Source organism: Phaseolus vulgaris, chromosome 11, assembly GCF_000499845.2.
Source record: "Phaseolus vulgaris cultivar G19833 chromosome 11, P. vulgaris v2.0, whole genome shotgun sequence".
NCBI lineage: Eukaryota > Viridiplantae > Streptophyta > Magnoliopsida > Fabales > Fabaceae > Phaseolus > Phaseolus vulgaris.
This window is the reverse complement of record NC_023749.2, coordinates 45,345,862-45,366,349: the sequence shown is the minus strand read 5'-3', so window position 1 is coordinate 45,366,349 and position 20,488 is coordinate 45,345,862. Positions and strand designations below refer to the sequence as shown.

The 20,488-nt window shown below is 35.7% G+C and overlaps 2 protein-coding genes across 4 annotated transcripts; one reads left to right on the top strand and one right to left on the bottom strand.

Annotated features, from left to right (window-relative positions):
* The first annotated feature begins 426 nt into the window (after positions 1-426).
* Positions 427-5,137, top strand: LOC137808535 (uncharacterized). Its single transcript, XM_068609700.1, has 3 exons — positions 427-762; positions 837-4,909; positions 5,058-5,137. The coding sequence occupies exons 1-3, from the start codon at positions 710-712 to the stop codon at positions 5,135-5,137; spliced, it is 4,206 nt and encodes a 1,401-aa protein (XP_068465801.1). The 5' UTR covers positions 427-709.
* Positions 5,138-8,973: 3,836 nt separating this feature from the next.
* LOC137823036 (cold-responsive protein kinase 1-like) lies at positions 8,974-13,068 on the bottom strand. Of its 3 annotated transcripts, none has more exons than XM_068628141.1 (7): positions 12,876-13,068; positions 12,232-12,342; positions 11,789-11,904; positions 11,263-11,473; positions 10,941-11,178; positions 10,647-10,797; positions 8,974-9,775 (listed from the first exon to the last, which is right to left on the bottom strand). In XM_068628141.1, the coding sequence occupies exons 2-7, from the start codon at positions 12,302-12,304 to the stop codon at positions 9,395-9,397; spliced, it is 1,170 nt and encodes a 389-aa protein (XP_068484242.1). In that variant the 5' UTR covers positions 12,305-12,342; positions 12,876-13,068; the 3' UTR covers positions 8,974-9,394. The 3 variants fall into 3 exon arrangements, with proteins under 3 accessions (XP_068484242.1, XP_068484221.1, XP_068484232.1); XM_068628120.1 differs by having other exon boundaries at positions 12,232-12,278; positions 12,876-13,003; XM_068628131.1 differs by lacking the exon at positions 12,876-13,068 and adding an exon at positions 12,641-12,838.
* Positions 13,069-20,488: the final 7,420 nt, after the last annotated feature.

The following is a 20,488-nucleotide window of genomic DNA, read 5'->3' as shown; positions in this document are numbered from 1 at the left end:
ATATTCATTCTTATATCCTTTGTCTTCAGTCTTCAGGTTTACTCTTTTGTTCATCTCTGTTCTCTTTTGTTCATCTCTATTCTATTTTGTAATAACGTGTTCCCTTAATTTGCTGGATGAACACCCCGAGTGTTCTCCATAAAGCTTATTGAGATTCAGAAATTCTAGACATCTTTTGGCATAGTACAAACATGTATGCTTGTTTCTTCTTCTTGATAAGATGGAAGATAAATTGGATAAAGATAAATTGTTGTATAGTTTGAAACAATACAGTTTCAACCAATCTCCATATGCACATTATTAATTCTTTCTCCTAATTGAAAAGTGTGGCTAAGTCTGATATGGTGATTAGTTGGAACAATCGGAAAAGAACATTTTAAAAAGAACAAAAGATTCCTTGTTCTCATCACTTACTGTACCGGTCCGCACCGGACGACCGCAGGATACTCATGGTAAAATCATCACAAAACCCTGCGTCTTATACGACTCTTCGTCCTTCCATGACCTCTAGCCGGACGAACGAGTGGTTTATGTCGAATAAATCTAATTTAATCCGGAACGTGGTTACACGTGTAGAAAAGAGCAGTTATAACAACCATTGACGAAGTAAAAACACGTCCTCTAAACCACTCCCCTGGTTTTCAGGAAACCACCAGGCACGACCCAAAGACCACTAAGCATGTCTCTAACCATCAACTGATTGGCCCACATGGCCAAGGCCCAGGTCAACCTACTAAAGGGACTTCTGAAAAGGGGGGAAAGGTACGTTTTCCATACTATCAGAGAATTCTCACTTGAGCACCATCGCTGACTTGAGCGTCGGAGTGCAATCGCAGGTACCCCCGCCGGCCGACCGAAGCACGCGAAGAGAAAGAAGACTTGAAGAATAGGACAACCAAGAGTGAAGAAGACACCTTGTATCGACGTGGATCAACATTACTCAGTCCCCAATATCCATACAGGTACAATTGGCGCCCACCGTGGGGCCCGAGTAATCATTATTCCCAGACCCAAGGATCCCAACGCTTGAAGATGGACTCAACGGCAAACAACAACAATGATATCTCCGAAGAGCATAGGACCATACTCCAAACCCTCCAGATTCAGATGCAGGAGTTACTCCAAAAAGGAGTCATCGATCAACTTCGCCAGGATGAAGAAAGGAAAAGACGAGAAGAAGAGCGTCAACAACACGCAGAGGAGATAACACAATTGAAAGAACAGAACAAGAGATTGTTGGATAGACTTGAGCAATCTGAACGCGAAGGGCATTCACGTGCACCTTCTCCATCACCGTTCCAATCAGGAACAAGAACAATAGCCCAGGCTATACCTCACACGTCACTCGTTCAACACACCCGTCAGAGTGCAAAGCCAGTAACCCCAAACGAGGTAGCAAACCCGAAAGGCCATCCGTTCACTGATGACATCATAGCCACTCCTCTCCCTGACAAGTGGAGGGGCCTAACGATAAACCTTTATGACGGTTCCACAGACCCAGACGAACATCTGAATATATTTAGAACTCAAATGACCCTTTACACAACCGACCGAACGGTATGGTGTAAAGTCTTCCCCACCTCTCTCAGGGAAGGCCCCCTTGGATGGTTTTCGGACCTTCCACCCAATTCCATTGCAAGCTTCGACGCTTTGGAATTGAAGTTCACCACGCAATACGCCACAAGTAGACCTCATCGGACATCCTCCATGTCTCTTCTAAATGTCAAACAAGAAAGGGGAGAATCATTGAGAACATTCATGAACAGATTTAGCAAAGTGTGTATGAACATTCGTAATCTTAATCCAGAAATAGCCATGCATCATTTGGTCTCGGCCATACTACCAGGAAGGTTCACTGAAAGCCTTATCAAACGACCTCCGTGCAATATGGATGAATTAAGAACAAGAGCAACAAAGTTCATGCAGATAGAAGAACATATTGACTATCATCGAAAAACTTATGCTGAGAACACGGACAATAGCAAAGGAATTCGTCCCCCCACAATACCGACCGACCGAGAACGACATCGCCCCAATAGGGGACCCCGTTTCCACAACTACACTCCCTTGATTGTACCAAGGGGTAAGGTTCTCGACGAAGCACTGCAGATTGAATTGATTCCGACATTGAGGCCATCACAAACCCCTCCCAATGCCGACACCAATAAACGTTGCCAATACCATCGTAACTATGGCCACACGACCGAAGGATGCCAAGCACTGAAAGATAAAATTGAAGAGCTCGTCCAGGCCGGTCATCTGCGCAAGTTCGTGAAAACCACCATCACTGCACCCAGGTCACCCCAGCGTGATCATGATCCCCGCGAACGTTCGGGACGAAGAGACGACCGTGACAACCACTATCGTTCAAACAGAAGAAAAAGAAGCGAAAGTCCGATCAGACGAACGAGGCCTAAAAGCGAAAGCCCTGAACGTAGAAGTCGAACTAAACAAAAAGTTCGCACAGTCATCAATACAATCGCTGGACCGGTGTCGCTCGGTCAGCCCCCTCAAGAAATTAATTACATTGCAGGTGGCTTTGCGGGTGGAGGATGCTCTAATTCGGCAAGGAAAAAACATTTGAGGGCAATTCAATCCGTTCATTCGACTCCCACACAACGCCGACCGCATATACCACCAATCACTTTCACTGACGAAGACTTCACAGCAATCGATCCATCTCAAGATGACCCCATGGTAATAACTGTGGAGATAGATAAATTTGCAATTGCAAAAGTTTTGGTAGATCAGGGTAGCTCGGTCGACATCCTATATTGGGAAACGTTTAAGAAGATGAAGATTCCAGAAGCAGAGATACAACCCTACAACGAGCAGATAGTTGGTTTCTCAGGGGAAAGAGTGGATACGAAAGGATTTATCGATCTATACACCACGTTCGGGGATGATTACCTCAGCAAGACCATCAACATACGATATCTACTCGTTAATGCCAATACATCGTACAATATTTTGCTCGGTCGACCATCTATCAACAGATTGAAAGCCATTGTCTCAACTCCTCATTTAGCTATGAAGTTCCCCTCGGTCAATGGAGACATAGCAACCGTACATATAGACCAGAAGACAGCACGAGAGTGTTATGTAGCTAGCCTGAAGGTGGAGCCGACCCGAAGGCTTTATACCACGTCAGCCGAACGGACCACAGAGCGAAGAGGTCGGTCAACAGAAAGACGCTCCAGAGGAAGAGAATCTAGAAGACACTTGGTCGCTTTAGTCGATCTAGATCCTCGACTGGATGATCCCCGAATGGAAGTAGGAGAAGATCTTCAACCCATATTCCTTCGGGACAAAGACCGGAAAACATACATGGGAACATCCCTCAAACCAGACGACCGAGAGACGATCGGTAAAACATTAACAAAGAACGCTGATCTTTTCGCCTGGACGGCTGCAGACATGCCAGGGGTAAAATCAGATGTGATTACCCATCGATTGTCTGTTTATACAGAGGCCAGGCCGATCGCTCAAAAGAAAAGGAAACTAGGTGAAGAACGGCGGAAAGCCGCACGAGAAGAAACCGAGAAGCTAATTCAAGCTGGTTTTATTCAAAAGGCCCACTATACGACATGGCTAGCCAATGTAGTGATGGTAAAAAAGACGAATGGAAAATGGAGAATGTGTGTAGACTACACAGACCTTAACAAAGCGTGCCCAAAGGACTCGTATCCTCTACCTACTATCGACCGGCTGGTCGACGGTGCAGCCGGTCATCAAATCCTAAGTTTCCTTGATGCTTATTCAGGTTACAATCAAATACAAATGTACCACCGTGATCGAGAAAAAACCGCGTTTAGAACAGATTCTGATAATTTCTTCTATGAAGTCATGCCGTTCGGCCTCAAGAATGCAGGAGCCACATACCAACGACTCATGGATCACGTATTCCACGACATGATCGGTCGGAATGTAGAAGTATACGTTGACGACATCGTCGTCAAATCAGACTCTTGCGAACAACATGTTTCTGACTTAAAAGAGGTTTTTCAAGCCTTGCGTCAATACCGCATGCGTTTAAACCCGGAGAAGTGCGCGTTCGGCGTAGAAGGGGGGAAGTTCTTAGGCTTCATGCTCACACATCGGGGTATAGAGGCTAATCCAGAAAAATGCAAGGCAATCACCGAAATGCGAAGTCCCAACGGACTCAAAGAGATCCAGAGACTAGTCGGCCGTCTCACTTCGTTGTCTCGATTCGTACCTAAGCTTGCCGAACGAACGAGACCCATCATAAAACTTCTGAAGAAGACAAGTAAATTTGAATGGACAGATGAATGTGAACAAAATTTCCAACAGTTAAAAGCATTTCTGGCATCTCCACCGGTCATCCAGAAACCGAACGCACGGGAACCCATTGTGGTCTACCTCGCCGTCTCCAATGAAGCGGTGAGTTCCGCAATGGTACAAGAAATTAAAGCGGAAGAACGACCGGTATATTTTGTAAGTCGAGTCTTACATGACGCAGAAACCCGGTACCAAATGGTCGAAAAAGTTGCCTTCGCTTTGGTCATCACCGCACGACGGATGCGGATGTATTTCCAAAATCACAAGGTCATTGTTAGGACTAACTATCCCATTATGAAGATTCTCACCAAACCTGACCTCGCCGGACGAATGATAGGTTGGGCAGTCGAACTGTCAGAATTCCACATCAAATACCAACCCAGGGGAGCCATCAAGTCCCAAGCCCTCGCCGACTTCACAGCAGAACTCACTCCCTATCTGACCGAACGGACTCCCCGATGGACACTATACGTAGATGGGTCATCTAACAGTCGTTCGTCCGGAGCAGGAGTTGTACTTGAAGGACCAGGGGAGATTGTTGTCGAACAAGCCATGAAATTTGAATTTAAAACTTCCAATAATCAAGCCGAATACGAAGCTATAATCGCAGGTTTGCATCTGGCGATTGAATTGGAGGTAACAAATATAACTTGTAAAAGCGACTCCCGTCTAGTCGTCGGACAGCTTACAGGGGAGTATGAGGTAAGAGAAACATTACTCCAACAGTATTTTCATTTCGTAAAAAATCTTCTAAACAGGTTCAAAGAAATCTCCTTCCAACACGTACGGAGGGAAAATAATACTAGGGCGGATACTCTATCGAGATTGGCTACCCTAAAAAAGAAAGGCGCCCACCGGTCGGCCATACACGTGACCCTGGCTAAACCAAGTGGGCGACTGACACCCAACCTAACTGGATGACTCCCATAAAACAATATCTTACCGATGGTGTATGCGATCCACATTTGGAGAAAACGATGAAGTTACAAGCCGCCCGATACATACTGATTGGCGAAGATCTTTACAGGAGAGGGTATTCCCGTCCCCTCCTAAAATGCCTTGGTCCAGAACAAGTCACTTATGTAATGACCGAGTTACACGAAGGGATATGCGGAACCCATTCAGGAGCGCGGACTATGTCCGCCAAAATTCTAAGAGCAGGATACTACTGGCCGACCTTACAAGGAGACTGCACTGAATACGTTCAAAAGTGCGTGAAATGTCAAGAGTTCGGCACCCTATTGCACCAAAAACCAGAGCATTTGCACTACATCCTATCCCCTTGGCCGTTCGTGAAATGGGGAATGGATATTATCGGACCTTTCACACCCGGAAAAGGGCAATGCAAGTTCCTACTGGTGGGTATAGATTACTTTACCAAATGGATTGAGGCTGAACCACTAACAGCCATCACCGCCCGGAACGTACAAAGCTTTGTGTGGAAAAACATTGTCTGCAGGTTCGGCCTACCTCAGATCATTATCACAGACAACGGTCGACAGTTCACCGACCGTGGGCTAGCTGAATTCTATGAGAAACTTCACATCAAACATATAACGAGTTCGGTCGAACACCCTCAAACCAACGGTCAGGCGGAAGCCGCCAACAAAGTTATTCTCAATGAGTTAAAGAAGAGACTTGGCCCGTCCAAGGGAAATTGGACTGAAGAATTGTTAGAGGTTCTGTGGGCTTGTACTCCCCAGTCAACAACTCAAGAAACACCTTATAGCCTGACGTACGGCACAGAAGCCATGATTCCGGTCGAAATCGGCGAGCCTTCACTACGCCGACAGACGTTAGACCTAGACTTAAACAAGGAAAGTCTACTAGTCGGCCTCGACCTCATCAATGAATTAAGGGACAAATGCAAGATAAGGGAAGAAGCATGCAAGATACGAGCAGCACGAAGGTACAACTCCAAAGTGAAGCCACGAAGCTATCAGAAAGGAGATCTAGTTTGGCGCATGCGCAGCGACGCCCGAAAGGACGGAGGAAAGTTTTCAAGCAATTGGGAAGGTCCGTTCCGCATCTCCGACACAGCAACAGGAGGAGCTTATTACTTAGAATATTTGTCAGGAAAATCTGCACCGAGAACGTGGAATGCCACGCATCTCAAATTCTATTACAGTTGATGAATAAACTTAGTGCACTCTTTCCTCGCTCGGTAGTTTTATCCCTAAGGAGGGTTTTCTACCGAGAAGGTTTTAACGAGGCACTTTAAATCACCAATCTTGGTCAGAAATTCAGTTAATTCACCGTTCATTCGGTCGGAATACATAACGAAAGTTATCCGAATTATAACTTAAACGTTATTCACCAATCTTGGTCAGAAATTCAATTAATTCACCGTTCATTCGGTCGGAATACATAACGAAAGTTATCCGAATTATAACTTAAACGTTATTCACCAATCTTGGTCAGAAATTCAATTAATTCACCGTTCATTCGGTCGAAATACATAACGAAAGTTATCCGAATTATAACTTAAACGTTATTCACCAACCTTGGTCAGAAATCGAAATTATTTATGCCTCGTTCGGCATCAGAATTATTCAGAATTATTTATGCCTCGTCCGGCATCAGAATTATCTTATTACTTTAATGTAATCAGAATTATTTATGCCTCGTCCGGCATCAGAATTATCTTATTACTTTAAGGTAATCCGAATTATTTATGCCTCGTCCGGCATCCGAATTATCTATTAATTCATTAACCGTGCGTTCGGCTAGAATATATAACGAATTATAACTTCAACGTTATTCACCAACCTTGGTCAGAAATCGAAATTATTTATTAATTAACCGTTCATTCGGTCGAGATTATATAACTACGGCTATCCGAATCATATACTTCTTCAAAACCCGGATCTATGCTCACAACAATCTCTGCAACATAAACACGAAAGTAAGAAACAGATACGCTATTAGCCGAACGACCGCAAGAAGAAGGTGCTCACCTTTTAGTTCCGCCTACTGCTTGGACGACCCATAAAGAGCTATCAGTTCCCACGTAGGGAGCCTACACGGTAGTTGATTCACGACCATCAAAATTTCTTGGTCGATGGGAGACAAAGATTCCCAAAGCCGATGGTCAAGAGAGGTGGGATTCTCCGTCCAATAGAATGGAAATTTTGTGCCTCCAGCAGCATTATAGAATAGATTTCGTGCGCCAAGTGTACCGGTCCGCACCGGACGACCGCAGGATATTCATGGTAAAATCATCACAAAACCCTGCGTCTTATACGACTCTTCGTCCTTCCATGACCTCTAGCCGGACGAACGAGTGGTTTATGTCGAATAAATCTAATTTAATCCAGAACGTGGTTACACGTGTAGAAAACCCCTGCGTCTCATACGACTCTTCGTCCTTCCATGACCTCGAGCCTGGGGGGCAAGTGTACCGGTCCGCACCGGACGACCGCAGGATACTCATGGTAAAATCATCACAAAACCCTGCGTCTTATACGACTCTTCGTCCTTCCATGACCTCTAGCCGGACGAACGAGTGGTTTATGTCGAATAAATCTAATTTAATCCGGAACGTGGTTACACGTGTAGAAAAGAGCAGTTATAACAACCATTGACGAAGTAAAAACACGTCCTCTAAACCACTCCCCTGGTTTTCAGGAAACCACCAGGCACGACCCAAAGACCACTAAGCATGTCTCTAACCATCAACTGATTGGCCCACATGGCCAAGGCCCAGGTCAACCTACTAAAGGGACTTCTGAAAAGGGGGGAAAGGTACGTTTTCCATACTATCAGAGAATTCTCACTTGAGCACCATCGCTGACTTGAGCGTCGGAGTGCAATCGCAGGTACCCCCGCCGGCCGACCGAAGCACGCGAAGAGAAAGAAGACTTGAAGAATAGGACAACCAAGAGTGAAGAAGACACCTTGTATCGACGTGGATCAACATTACTCAGTCCCCAATATCCATACAGGTACAACTTACGATTAAAAGAAAAATGCATAGACAATGTTTTGCTGGATAATGGAGGAGTTTTGGTTGAAGTATATTGGCGTGGAGATCACACCACTTGTTTTGACTTAGTTCATCACCCTGCAATTATTTTAGGCATCATTTTCCAACCATGTTAATGTCCTTGAAGTTTCTCTTTCTCTTGCTGTCAAGGAAAGTCTAGCTATTCAAACTCCAAAATTTATTATGAGGATTTTCATTTTAATAAATCTAGGCACTTCAAGTCCTACATCCACGAAAAGTCAACAAAAATATTATTATTCCATATGTAATTTTTCTAGCAAAAACTGCAAACCTTCTCATGTAATTTTCCTGAAATAAATTCTTGCACAACTTTTCAAGAATAAGTTGTGAATCTGTCAAAAATTACAAATCCTCTTCTACAGCTATTCAAGTCCCATATACACTCAAGAAAAACTTATTGAATTGTGGTGACAACACTTATATGAACTCTTTATTTTGTTAGTATGTTTTTACTTTTCTTTTATTAGCTTGAGAGCTTTTAGTACTATGATCTCCTTCACCATGTGTAAATTTAGTGTACAATTACTATATTAAGTCAAGACAGGTAATGATTAGGAAACGAGTGTTGAAATTCTTAGCCATTTATATAACTAAAACGAGTTCATTTTGCATTAACTGGAATAAAGAATTTTCATTATACAAATGTTGACAGTACAACACACGAATCATGTCAGAATCAAATATTAAACTCAATTATGAGCATAATAATACAATCAGAAAGTCACAGAAAAATAATGCAAATCTACATTTGAGAAGATCCTTGAGAGGATTACAATTTGCATACTAAAGGGAAGTGTGACATACGAGCCAGCATTGTTCTTAAGCAAAGACCACCAGCATAAGAGCCACAAAAAACCAAGCCAAAAATAAACAATGCCCTGATTCAAAATACTACGGTATTATGGCCTAGATAGATCAAAAAGTTTGCCCAACCGATGGATTACAATATTGAACTCATGACAATTGATTAATATAGAATGAGAAGAAAATATTAGACAACAAATTTACACTCTGCTTTGTAGCCAAAAAAGGCAGCAAAGATTTCTTCAGAATGAGGGGGGGAATCAAGGCTACCTTGTGACAATCAAATTAATTGCTTCGATCATATATTGCTGTGAAGGTCATGGTAGCAAAAGAGCTCATGGTTTCTGAAGAAGATGACTCATCTTGCTTCCCTTCAGCCAACAAAAAATTACCTTTCTCTTCAGACTTGCCCTTTTGTTTCCCTGCACTTTTGGCTTCCACAAATTCAAATATCATGCCTGGTTTTGTCACATTCTCCTCATTCAAATCTTTTTCACCTAAAAGCATTTCAAGCACAGTGGACATAGAGGGCCGGAGGTGAGGAGAATCCTGAGTGCAAAGGAGACCAATTTTACAAAATCTGATTGCCTCCTCAATATTGAAGTCTCCATCTAGAAAAGCATCCACCAATTTTTCTGTCTCCCCACCCTCATACAAATCCCAAGCCTGTAAGACACATCGACTTTTGAGTTTCCATCCACTTAATGGTGATGATGAACATTAATATCCTCTTACTACCACTAACCCCACATCCATTTTCAATTCAAATTCAAAGATATTCATGAGAAGGATCTATAAGCTATGCTGTTTGATCCAAGCTCTTTAAACCATATAAAGTTTCAAAATTTTGAGGAAATATGATTTTTCACTCCCTATTGATCCCAGGTTAAGTATGCCTTAGTTGTACAAATTTACATTACAAGAGCTCATTCTGTTATGATGGCTACATTGCATCTATTGAAAATGTCTTATTGCAAGCATAGTAACAAGTTTCTTAGCAAACAGTCATAGTCATGTTCATGTATGCTTGCTTATTAATAACCGTGAAAATGAACAGTGAAACTATAATCTATAGAGACAGAATCAACCATGTTACTTAAACAAATATAACTTGTTTCCCGTAGAGTGTAGCAGCTCTAGGCCAAAAACCAAGAGGTTTCACCCATAAGCCCATCTTCTTAGTTGGAACTTTAATGTCAACATGTTAATCCTCTTTCTTAATGTGTATGAAATAGTTAACACGAATTAAAAAGACTACCACAAGAAAAGAGGAAATGATTTATTTTGGGATGAACACAAGGTCTGATATGGCTTCTCCTATTTTCATTTATCTTTAATTATCGACAAATTTTTTAAAGATTGTTACCAGTTAAGTTTCAGAAAGTCAAGATGGGAAACAGATGTGGCTGCTTCGCCACTGATAGAGGGAAGAAGAAAATGAAGTGCCATTGAAAGAGCATAAAAAATAAATCCTCAACTGCATCTAATTGCTTTTACCTGTTCAACATTTTTATTAAGGAAGGTAGTTACTACTTACCCTTGTGAGAAGATACTGTTCTTCATCAGGTAAACGTCTATTTGTGTTAGGCCTTCCGCTAACAATTTCTAATAATAAAACTCCAAAGCTATAAACATCTGATTTTCTAGTCACTTGATTTCGGATTGCATATTCAGGTGCTAGATAACCACTACAATACCAAATCAGGAGAACGAATAAGAACAAGATGAGGGAAAAAAATGCTAATAAACCTGAAAATTCTAAAAATCTGCAATTTCACAATATGAGCTAATTGAAAAAGTGCAGCAATTGAAGACAAACTGGTGAGCTTACGCTGTTCCAGCAACACGTGTACTGATATGGGTCAGGTTTGGTGGAATAAGCTTTGCAAGCCCAAAATCTGAAATTTTTGGCTGGAGATCTTTGTCGAGTAGTACATTGCTTGCTTTTATGTCTCTGTGGATAATTTGTGGCCGAACCTCTTCATGAAGGAATGCAAGGCCCCGGGCAACACCTACACAAATGTTCCTTCTTGTAGACCAACTGAATTGGATGCTACTGTGGCCTGAACCTGTAAACTCACAAGGATTAGTTCATAATTAAGATAGTTCTTTTAACAATCCATACTCATACCACATGACAACGATTCAATTACCAATAAGTGTTTGTGCTAGGCTGTTATTCTCGAGATAGCCATATACCAAAATCCTGTGCTTGCCTTCCACACAACATCCATGCAACTTAACCAGATTCTCGTGCTCTATACTAGAAATCACCTTGATTTCTGTCAAAAACTCTCGGACCCCTTGTCTTGATTCAGCTGATAAAACCTTTATAGCTACCTGAGAACCATTTCTCAGCTTTCCCTGAACCATGGAGAAAGCTATCAGTCACTGAAATAGAAAAGTATAGAAAGAAGCGTAACACATGCTTTTATTTAAACTCATGATAAACTTCTGCATAAGTACTTATAGAAGAAGAAAGTAAAATGCATTGAGTTTCTCCATAAGCTATAAAAGTTAAGTGCACAAGTGTTAGGTAGCTCCTGGAAAAAACTCAATTAATTTTACCTTCTTAGTTTCGTTTCCTACAAAAGCTTATTGAGAATTTATCCAATCAGAACCTTAGTAGGTCTAAGAAATCTTCATAAATTCTAGATGATACCATATTGCTGCAATCACCTTATAGACTTCTCCAAAACCTCCCTGCCCTATCTTGTTTGCAGGACTAAAACCTGCGGTGGCATTTCGCAGTTCCTTGTAAGTGTAGATATTGACATTCTGAATTTCTGAAACATCTGTTGCAGCATATACATAGTAACTTGATTAAAATACGGAACATTTTGATCATATCAATGTTTTGTACATACTGTAAAAACAAAGCATATAAAAAATTGGCTCATGCTTCTGAGTATTGTAACAGTCTCCACCTACCCAAACCCTTTTCAAAAACAAAGATTCAAGTAATAAAAAAAAAGGAGGGGGACCCTAAAACTGGATTATTATGTTTTGTAGTTTATGGAAACACCAACAAGGACCAAGTCTTGGAACAATTCAATTGAATAAATAATTTCACAAAATCAGAAGCTCATCCATGGAAGACTACATGATATATTAAAGTATACCTAAATCAACTCCGGTCAATCGAGTGTCTGAGGAAGATCCTTTCTTTCTGAAAAGATGAAAGCAACAAGTCATCAGAGTAACCCTCCTGCTCCAATTGATCAAACCTAGTGCTGTAAATGTGAAATAGATAACTGAGAATCCTCTTGAAATCTCTCAAAATCTCCAACCCCTCAAAGGGTTCCTCAGAAAACAAAAATCCTGTTCAATTTTTAGCAGCAGTTGCAGGGAACTTCTGCTACTGAGATAATATGCAATTAAAGAAATATCTTTGCATACAAACACTCCTATCAAAGAATAATGAACAACATTCAACCCTAAAAAGTAATATTAAACATTAGTTATTCTAACCAACACGAAAAACCAAGATCCAAAGTCAATCCTTTGTTTCTTTCTTTATGAAAAGTCAACCTGGCTTATTTCTTTGCGTAACAAAGTAAAATAACATTCCATAGCTATCACACTCTTCAATTGTGCTCACAAAAACTCGAAAATGATAGAAGGGTATATCCTATATGACATATGCAACAATTAAATATACGAAACTGCAACAAACTACAATCTTAACAACTCTAAGAACCAAATCTAACTTCCTTCCCACATTTCTTATCAAATGAAATTGAACTATAACCATAGATAAACCTACATGAAGAAGAAAACCAGTTTTCTCAAACCAAGTCTTTGAAGATGTGATTTATTATAGAGAGAGAGAGAGAGAGAGATAGAGAGAGACAGAGACAGAGAAACCATGTTTCTTCTGTGAAGTTATGAGCTTGTTTTTAAAGCATGGAAATATGAAAGTATTTAGTTGCAAAATTAGAATAATACTTAGTAAACTTGGACTTGGACTCTGTCATAAGGGTCTATATACAAAAAATTTAATTTAGTCTAATTTTATAAAATTTACTTTAAGCACTTTTCTCTCCATATTGTTATTAATTAATACTAATATAACAAATAGAAAAATAATTATGACACAATATATTGTTAATTATGTAAATATTTTTAAATATAACAAATGCATCTTTCTATTGAGAGATTAGAACTCAACCTATTTTTCTCACCTCCAAGTTTTACTAGTCAATCTTATATTTCATTAGAAGAATATTATTATATGAATGGAAATCAAATTAATGTATTTATTGATCATATTTTAATTTGTACAATAGACCCATTAGACTAGCTGAAAGGGTGTTAGAATAACTCTTTTTTCTATATTAAACTCTAGAGTTTAATTATTAGATTACAGATTCGCATTGAACATGAGGGTTAAAACTTTAAAACAATTTGTTTTTGTACAACCGAGTATCAAATACACCTAGACTTATGGTCCACCAATCCTGATTTTATCAGACATTTGATAGGTACTCAGTTTCTTGGCAAATAATTTTGGTGGCTATAATCCAGATATTATACTCAGACATCCTAAGTTGGTCTCAAGATATTAATTATTTCACTACAAGAAAATCATGAAATAGAAATCAATTTGTAGAAACTAAAATAATTAGTTGTAATAGTAACTAAATTAGAGACCATTTTAGAAACTAAAAAGAAATTTGGTTTCTAAATTAGTTTCTACTATTTTCTATTATTGTTAAATAGTTTCTAAATTGGTATCTAATTAGCAACCAAAGTTTTTGCTACCAAATTTAGAAACTAAATAATTGGTAGTTAAAACCTTAGTTGCTAATTAGATACTAATTTAGAAACTATTTAACAATAATAGAAACTAATTTAGAAACCAATTTTTTTTTTAGTTTCTAAAATGGTCTCTATTTTAGTTCTTATTGTAACTAATTATTTTGGTCTCTAAAAATTGGTTTCTATTTCATAATTTTTTTTGTAGTGTTTGTAAAACATGATTAAGACTTAACAATGTAATTAAATAAGTATTAGGTGTGGACTTAACTTAAGATAATATTTGTTTTTAAGGAAAAACTATAAATAAAAAAAGCACATGAAGAGAAGTAATGAATATCTAACATTGAACTTATAAGTTGAATATAATCACATCTTGACTGTAGTGTTAGAGTGTTTTTACATGTAATTTAACTCTTTTTTTAAAAAACAAGAAAAAGAGTGGCCGAAAGTTTGAAGAGCCTAATAAAAAATATACCATTTTGTAAAAACAGTTTTAATTAAAATATATGTTTTCAAAGTATATAGAAATTTTCGTTATAAGATGTGAAAATATTTTATTTTTTCTAAAATTTAACTTTCATTTTATGTCATAAAATGCAGAAAAGTGCCGTAGAATTTTCAAAAAAAATCTAACTTTTATCTTAACATACCATTATAATTTAGGATGGTGATATTTTGACACTTAAAAAAATAACTATTTAACAATTTAAATTGTTAATAAATTAAAATATTTTTTATTTTTAAATTAGAATACTAATACATGCTATTCAAACTGCTTTGGTTGCTGAGTTTTATGGAGTTATACATGCTATGGAGGAAACTCAAAAGATGGGACTTACTAATGTTTGGCTTGAATGTGATTCGGTCTTGGTTTGTGTTGCGTTTACTGCTAGGACTAATGTTCCGTGGATGCTTCGTAATCGATGGAATACTTGTCTTAATTACTGTGGGACAATCAGGTTTAAGGTTACTCATATTTTTCGGGAGGGGAATGCATGTGTTGATAAGTTGGCTAATTTAGGGTTCATTCATAGAGAATCATTTCATTGGTATAATAGACTTCCATCTAGTCTGTTCTTAAAATTCTTTATATATAAGTATAGTCTACCTATGTATAGTTTTTGTTAACATGTGGGTTTTGGTCTAATCCCCATATTTTTGTATTTTCTTTCTTTTTCTTTTTTTTAATAATATTTTTTTCATGTGATGGCAGATGATTATTGTTACTTGAGGTGTCAGCCTTGCTGAGATGTCAAGTTGCATAGTAATACCTAACATGAAAACTTTTATAAAAAAAAATAAAAATAGAATACTAATAAATATTATTATATTGTCAAAGTAGGTTATTGATTACGTGTTTTTTTTAGTGAGAAACTATATTTTTTCTATAATTTTTGTGACTAAGTAGACATAACTAACAATTGTTCCACATGCCCCTTTCCTTCTACATTCCTTTACCCTTATTAAGGTTTACGACTTGTAACAACACGTTTATTCCACGCATTTCTTCGATAATATATAACCAAATTTTTCTATATGTAATTTATAGAAGGGAAATTATTTTAAAAAATAAAATCAGTTTTAATAAGTTAAAATTAATTGATACAAAAAATTAAAATAACAATTTAAATAAGTAATATTAGAGAATTTATGTAGAGTTATTCCTCATTTTCTCTTCTTATTTTTATCTTAGTCTAACAGCAATACACAATTACTTTTTTCTTTTTTTTTTATCAGCAGCAATACACAATTACTTATTAGTTATTTATTTTCTTCCTAGAGTTATTTTCGGAGTGAATTGGTTTCTCCTAATATATATATATATATATATATATATATATATATATATATATATATAATTATAATTTAATAATGGATTATATATATATATATATATTCTAATTGTAATAATAATAATTATTATTATTATTATTATTATCAATTAAAATCACAATTGGTTTTTATTTGAATAAAATTTACAGAAATGTGGTTTTAATGTTTTTTGTTTAAATGTAAGGGGAAAAAGGTTTTCATGTGAAAAAGAACATGTATGAAAAAAAGAAAAATGTTGAAAAATTATTATAAGTTAAAATATTTTTATAAGATAAAAAAAACTACTAAATATTAGTTTATGTCTTGAACAAGCTGAAATGTAGTAAAAAAGGAATTTAAAAAAAATATCTAAATCTCAATTGTTTCAAACAAGCAGAAATATAGGAAAATTAAATTAAATGATAAATAAAAATATTATTATGCCTCTATTCCAACAATCAAAATCGATAATTGGGCACAGAAATTAATTTTGCAGATATAATTTGCAAAAAATAAATTTTATTTCTGCACAATCGTTTTTTCATAGAAATTTAACATCTTCGATCATTAAAAATATTGATTCCAGTATACTAAATTTGATAATGAAGAATTGTCAAATTCATTATTTATATTTATATATCTATACCTATATATAAAGGGATTCATGTTAAATGCTCTTAATTTTTTTTCTTATTTTATCCTTATATTAATATTTAATTTTATTATTGTATTATGGTCATTGTGTCATTTTTTTATTCTCCTCTTAATTGTTTTTAATTTTTTTCTCATTTTATCCTTATATTAATATTTAATTTTATTATTGTATTATGGTCATTGTGCCCTTTTATCTATATATAAAGGGATTCCCCTCTTAACTGCTCTTAATTTTTTTTCCTATTTTATCCTTATATTAATATTTAATTTTATTATTGTATTATGGTCATTGTGTCATTTTTTATTTTTCTCTTAATTGCTCTTAATTTTTTTCCCATTTTATCCTTATATTAATATTTAATTTTATTATTGTATTTGGTCATTGTGCCCTTTCTTATTTTTCTACAATATTTGGTATACGTAATGGAGCGGTTTTGAATTGAAAGAGAGGTGAAAAAGCGGTATTGAATTGAAAGAGGAGTGATTATGAATTGAAAGAGATAATTTATTTTGAAAATTAATTGCATAATAAGAGAGTGTATGTTGTATGAGAGAGAAATAAATTTAATAAAATATTTGAAATAAATGGAGCAACTCTTTGAATTGAAAAAGATAATTTATTTTGAAAATTAATTGCATAATGAGAGGGAGGGTTTGTTTTATGAAAGAGAAATAAATATTAAGAAATGTGAGTAGTGATTATTACTGAGCGGTTACGACTTTCTTCATTAGTTTTCACCGTCACCATTTACATCCACTTTCTTACGAATGAGTAGTTTTCACCAGTTACATTCACTCCCTTATAAGAAGTAGTTGAGCGGTTATCACTCTCTTCCACTTCCTTATAAGGAGTAGTTTTTCACCGTTGCATCCAAAGAAAAAAAAATGCTCATAAATTTTGACACATTTTGAACCCTCTTCCTTCACGCTCCATGTTCTTCTCTTACTCTCACCCATCTTAGTCCCTATTCAATCACCACTATACAACAACAATCACTTCCTCCTTTTCGCACTTCCCAAAGCGTTCGAAGCAGAGACGTGTCTCATTTTTTTAGGATTTCAACATTTTTGTTTCTATTGCTTTCTTAATTTTTTTTTTATATTCTTGTATGAATCCTAAGCCCAGCTTTGCGGACGAAGTTTTTATGTCTACGGGTGCTTTGATCTATTAGATATTACATAAGTTGGAAGTTTGGTAATTTGTATTTAGTTTATTATTTTATTTTTTTCAACTTCTTTGCCATAGAAGATGTGGATTCAATTGATATGGTGATAGATTCTACAACTTCCAACATACAACCATTTGCATTATGTTTTGACATTGTTTGCTGGTCCATTTTTTTTAAACCTTAATTTTAATCTTGATAACCTTATAAAGTTCAATATTACACCCAAGTTAAATCAAAATTTAATATTCAAAAACAATAAAATGGAAATATAAAAAAATTAACATAAAATTTTAATAAAACTATTATCCTGCATTTAGATAATTTACATATCTTCTTATATAAATTAATATTTATTAAAATTATATAAATATATAAATAATAAAAATGAAAAAATACGAATACACAGAAAGGTCGTGCCTGTGTTTCTGCTCGTTTATATAAAGGATATAACTCTTTGTAACTACTTTTTAATAACTCTTTTGTAACTACTTTTTAATAAGACTGTTTTATTATTTATCTTATATATAAAAGATAAACTTTTTCGTGTGATTTTTCAATGAAGCTTTTTACTTTCTATTAAATTAAAATATTTATGTTATTTGAGGAAATACATAATTGCATAATATATATAATAATTATTGCATAATCTCTCATCTAAAAAATAGTTATTTAATTTTCACTTTTTTCCTTACAAATACATTTATTTTTATATTTTTATATTTTAACACATACGTGAAAGCCCGTGTATTTATATTAGTATATTAAAAAATAAAAATAAAAAGATTAAATAATAAAAGTTTTGATATAGTAAGTTACTGGTGAATATAATTCGGAGAGTGTAAATAAAATTGTGGAAGAAAAGTAATAGGTTAAGAAAATAGTTATATGAGTAAAATACAACATACGTACACTAAAATTAAGAAAAATTTATTAAAATAATAATTTTGGTACTTTTTTTTTAAATGGGTAAAAAATTAAAAAATAATACTTAAATGAATAAGTACATAGAAGCATTAATTCAAACCGAAAAAGTCTTGCTCTCATCTGAAAAGTCTTGCTCTCATTTACAATTTTGATATTCACCATTATTATACTTGTTAAGAAGTCGTGCTTATATATAAACTTTTAATTTATTTTGATAGAAGTCGTACTTTTAAATATAATTTCTATTTTTTTTATATATAAAAGTTGTGTTTTTACGATTTTTAATTTTTCAAGAAGTTATGTTACCATGTACGATTTTTAATTTATTTTATAACAACTTTTAATTTATTTTTTATTGAAGTTGTGTTTTCACACATGACATCCAATTTTTAATAATATTTCTATGTAGTTATTTCTATTTTGTGTTATGGTTAATTTTAAATTTTATTTAATATTATTTATTTTAATGATAATAAGTTATTTTTAAAAAAATTATATAACATTATTTATTTTAGAAATAGTTTTTTTCCATAACTATTTAAATTATATTTCTTATGGAGAAAATAAACAATATTGAGAAAATAAGATTACACAATAACTAAAAAAATATATATTAGTGAAGACACAAATATTATAACATAGATTTTAATTGTTTATATGAACAATTTTCTTGATTATGGATTTTGTTTCAACGAAAAGAAAGTGGTTGACATTCTTGACTATTTGTGTGTCAAAAATAAAATTTAAACTTATTTAAAAAGAAAAATAATTCTCATATTGAATAAGATGAAATCAAATTTTATAAGCTTTATAATTTGTTTGTTGTCTATAAACGAGGTCAACAAATGTGTGAATGACAAGAGGTAATAATACGATTATGATTTTCGAAACGTGACGAGGAAAATGCAGCAGCACCAAGAGTATACAAATGATCGGTGGTGAGCAAGAGAAAAAGGGAAAACGATCGTGAAGAACACGGGATAAGAATGCAGAGAGATAAAGTGAAAGAGTAAAGTAGAAAGAGATATTGTATTATTATTAGTATTCCTGTTTGAATAAGGTACAAAACAGGTAATATAAAGGAAAATGAAAAGAAACAAAAAAGGCATGGGTTATAAAAGAACAAGGCCCAAAGTAAAAGGGTTACACAAAGTAAAATAGGGCCCAAGAAGAAGCCCAGCAATAAGATTAAAACCCTCCCTTAAGCTTGGAATATATATTCTTCATTCCAGTTTGGACTTAAGATTTTTGAAAACAGCAAGGGCCAGGGGTTTAGTTAGAATATTTGCAGTTTGCATGGCAAAAGAAATAGGAAGCAATTTGAGGAGACTGGTATTAAGTTTTTCTTTTACAATATGACAATCGATCTCAATGTGTTTGGTTCTCTCGTGGAAAACCTGGTTGGATGCGATTTGAATGGTTAACTGATTATCGCAATAGAAAGTGGTTGGTGAAGTGAAGACGAGACCAAGGTCTTGAAGAATGTAAGTTAACCACTGAAGCTCACAAGTAGTAGCTGCTAGAGCTCTATATTCTGCTTCAGAGGAGCTCTTAGAAATTGTTTGTTGCTTCTTGGATTTCCAGGCGATCAGAGACTCGCACAAAAAAACAGAGAAATCAGTTATAGATTTTCGAGAGTCAGGACAAGTGGCCCAATCTGAGTCACTATAATCTTTTAAATGAATAGGACTACGGCTAGAAAGAAAAATACCAAAACCAGGGTTGCTTTTGAGATACCTTAATATTTTGAAAGCAGCTTGTTGATGAAACTTGGTGGGTGCAGAGACAAATTGACTGAGATTGTTAATGTTGAAGGCAATGTCAGGTCTAGTGTTTGTAAGGTAGATTAATCGCCCAATAAGTTTGTGGTATGCTGAGGTTTCGTCTCTATTGAGAGGAATACCTTCAATTGATGAGAGGTGGGAAGAATGCGTCATAGGTGTAGGCATAGGTGCACAGTCTTGCATACCCGTTTCATGAAGAAGATTAATAGTGTATTTTCGTTGACTAAGATGAATTCTAGAATTGTTGCGGGCTACCTTGAGGCCTAAGAAGTAGG

Bases quoted from the DNA above. Each gene is read 5' to 3' on its own strand.
- LOC137823036 (XM_068628120.1), bottom strand. From the start codon at position 12,979: ATGGTTTCTCTGTCTCTGTCTCTCTCTATCTCTCTCTCTCTCTCTCTC. The intron at 11,179-11,262 runs GTAATTGAATCG...GTGAGTTTACAG, and splicing joins CCTAGCACAAACACTTATTG to GTTCAGGCCACAGTAGCATC. The intron at 10,798-10,940 runs GTAAGCTCACCA...TTGGTATTGTAG, and splicing joins ACACGTGTTGCTGGAACAGC to TGGTTATCTAGCACCTGAAT.
- LOC137808535 (XM_068609700.1), top strand. From the start codon at position 710: ATGGCCAAGGCCCAGGTCAACCTACTAAAGGGACTTCTGAAAAGGGGG. The intron at 763-836 runs GTACGTTTTCCA...GTGCAATCGCAG, and splicing joins CTTCTGAAAAGGGGGGAAAG to GTACCCCCGCCGGCCGACCG. The intron at 4,910-5,057 runs GTTTGCATCTGG...TCTTCTAAACAG, and splicing joins ATACGAAGCTATAATCGCAG to GTTCAAAGAAATCTCCTTCC.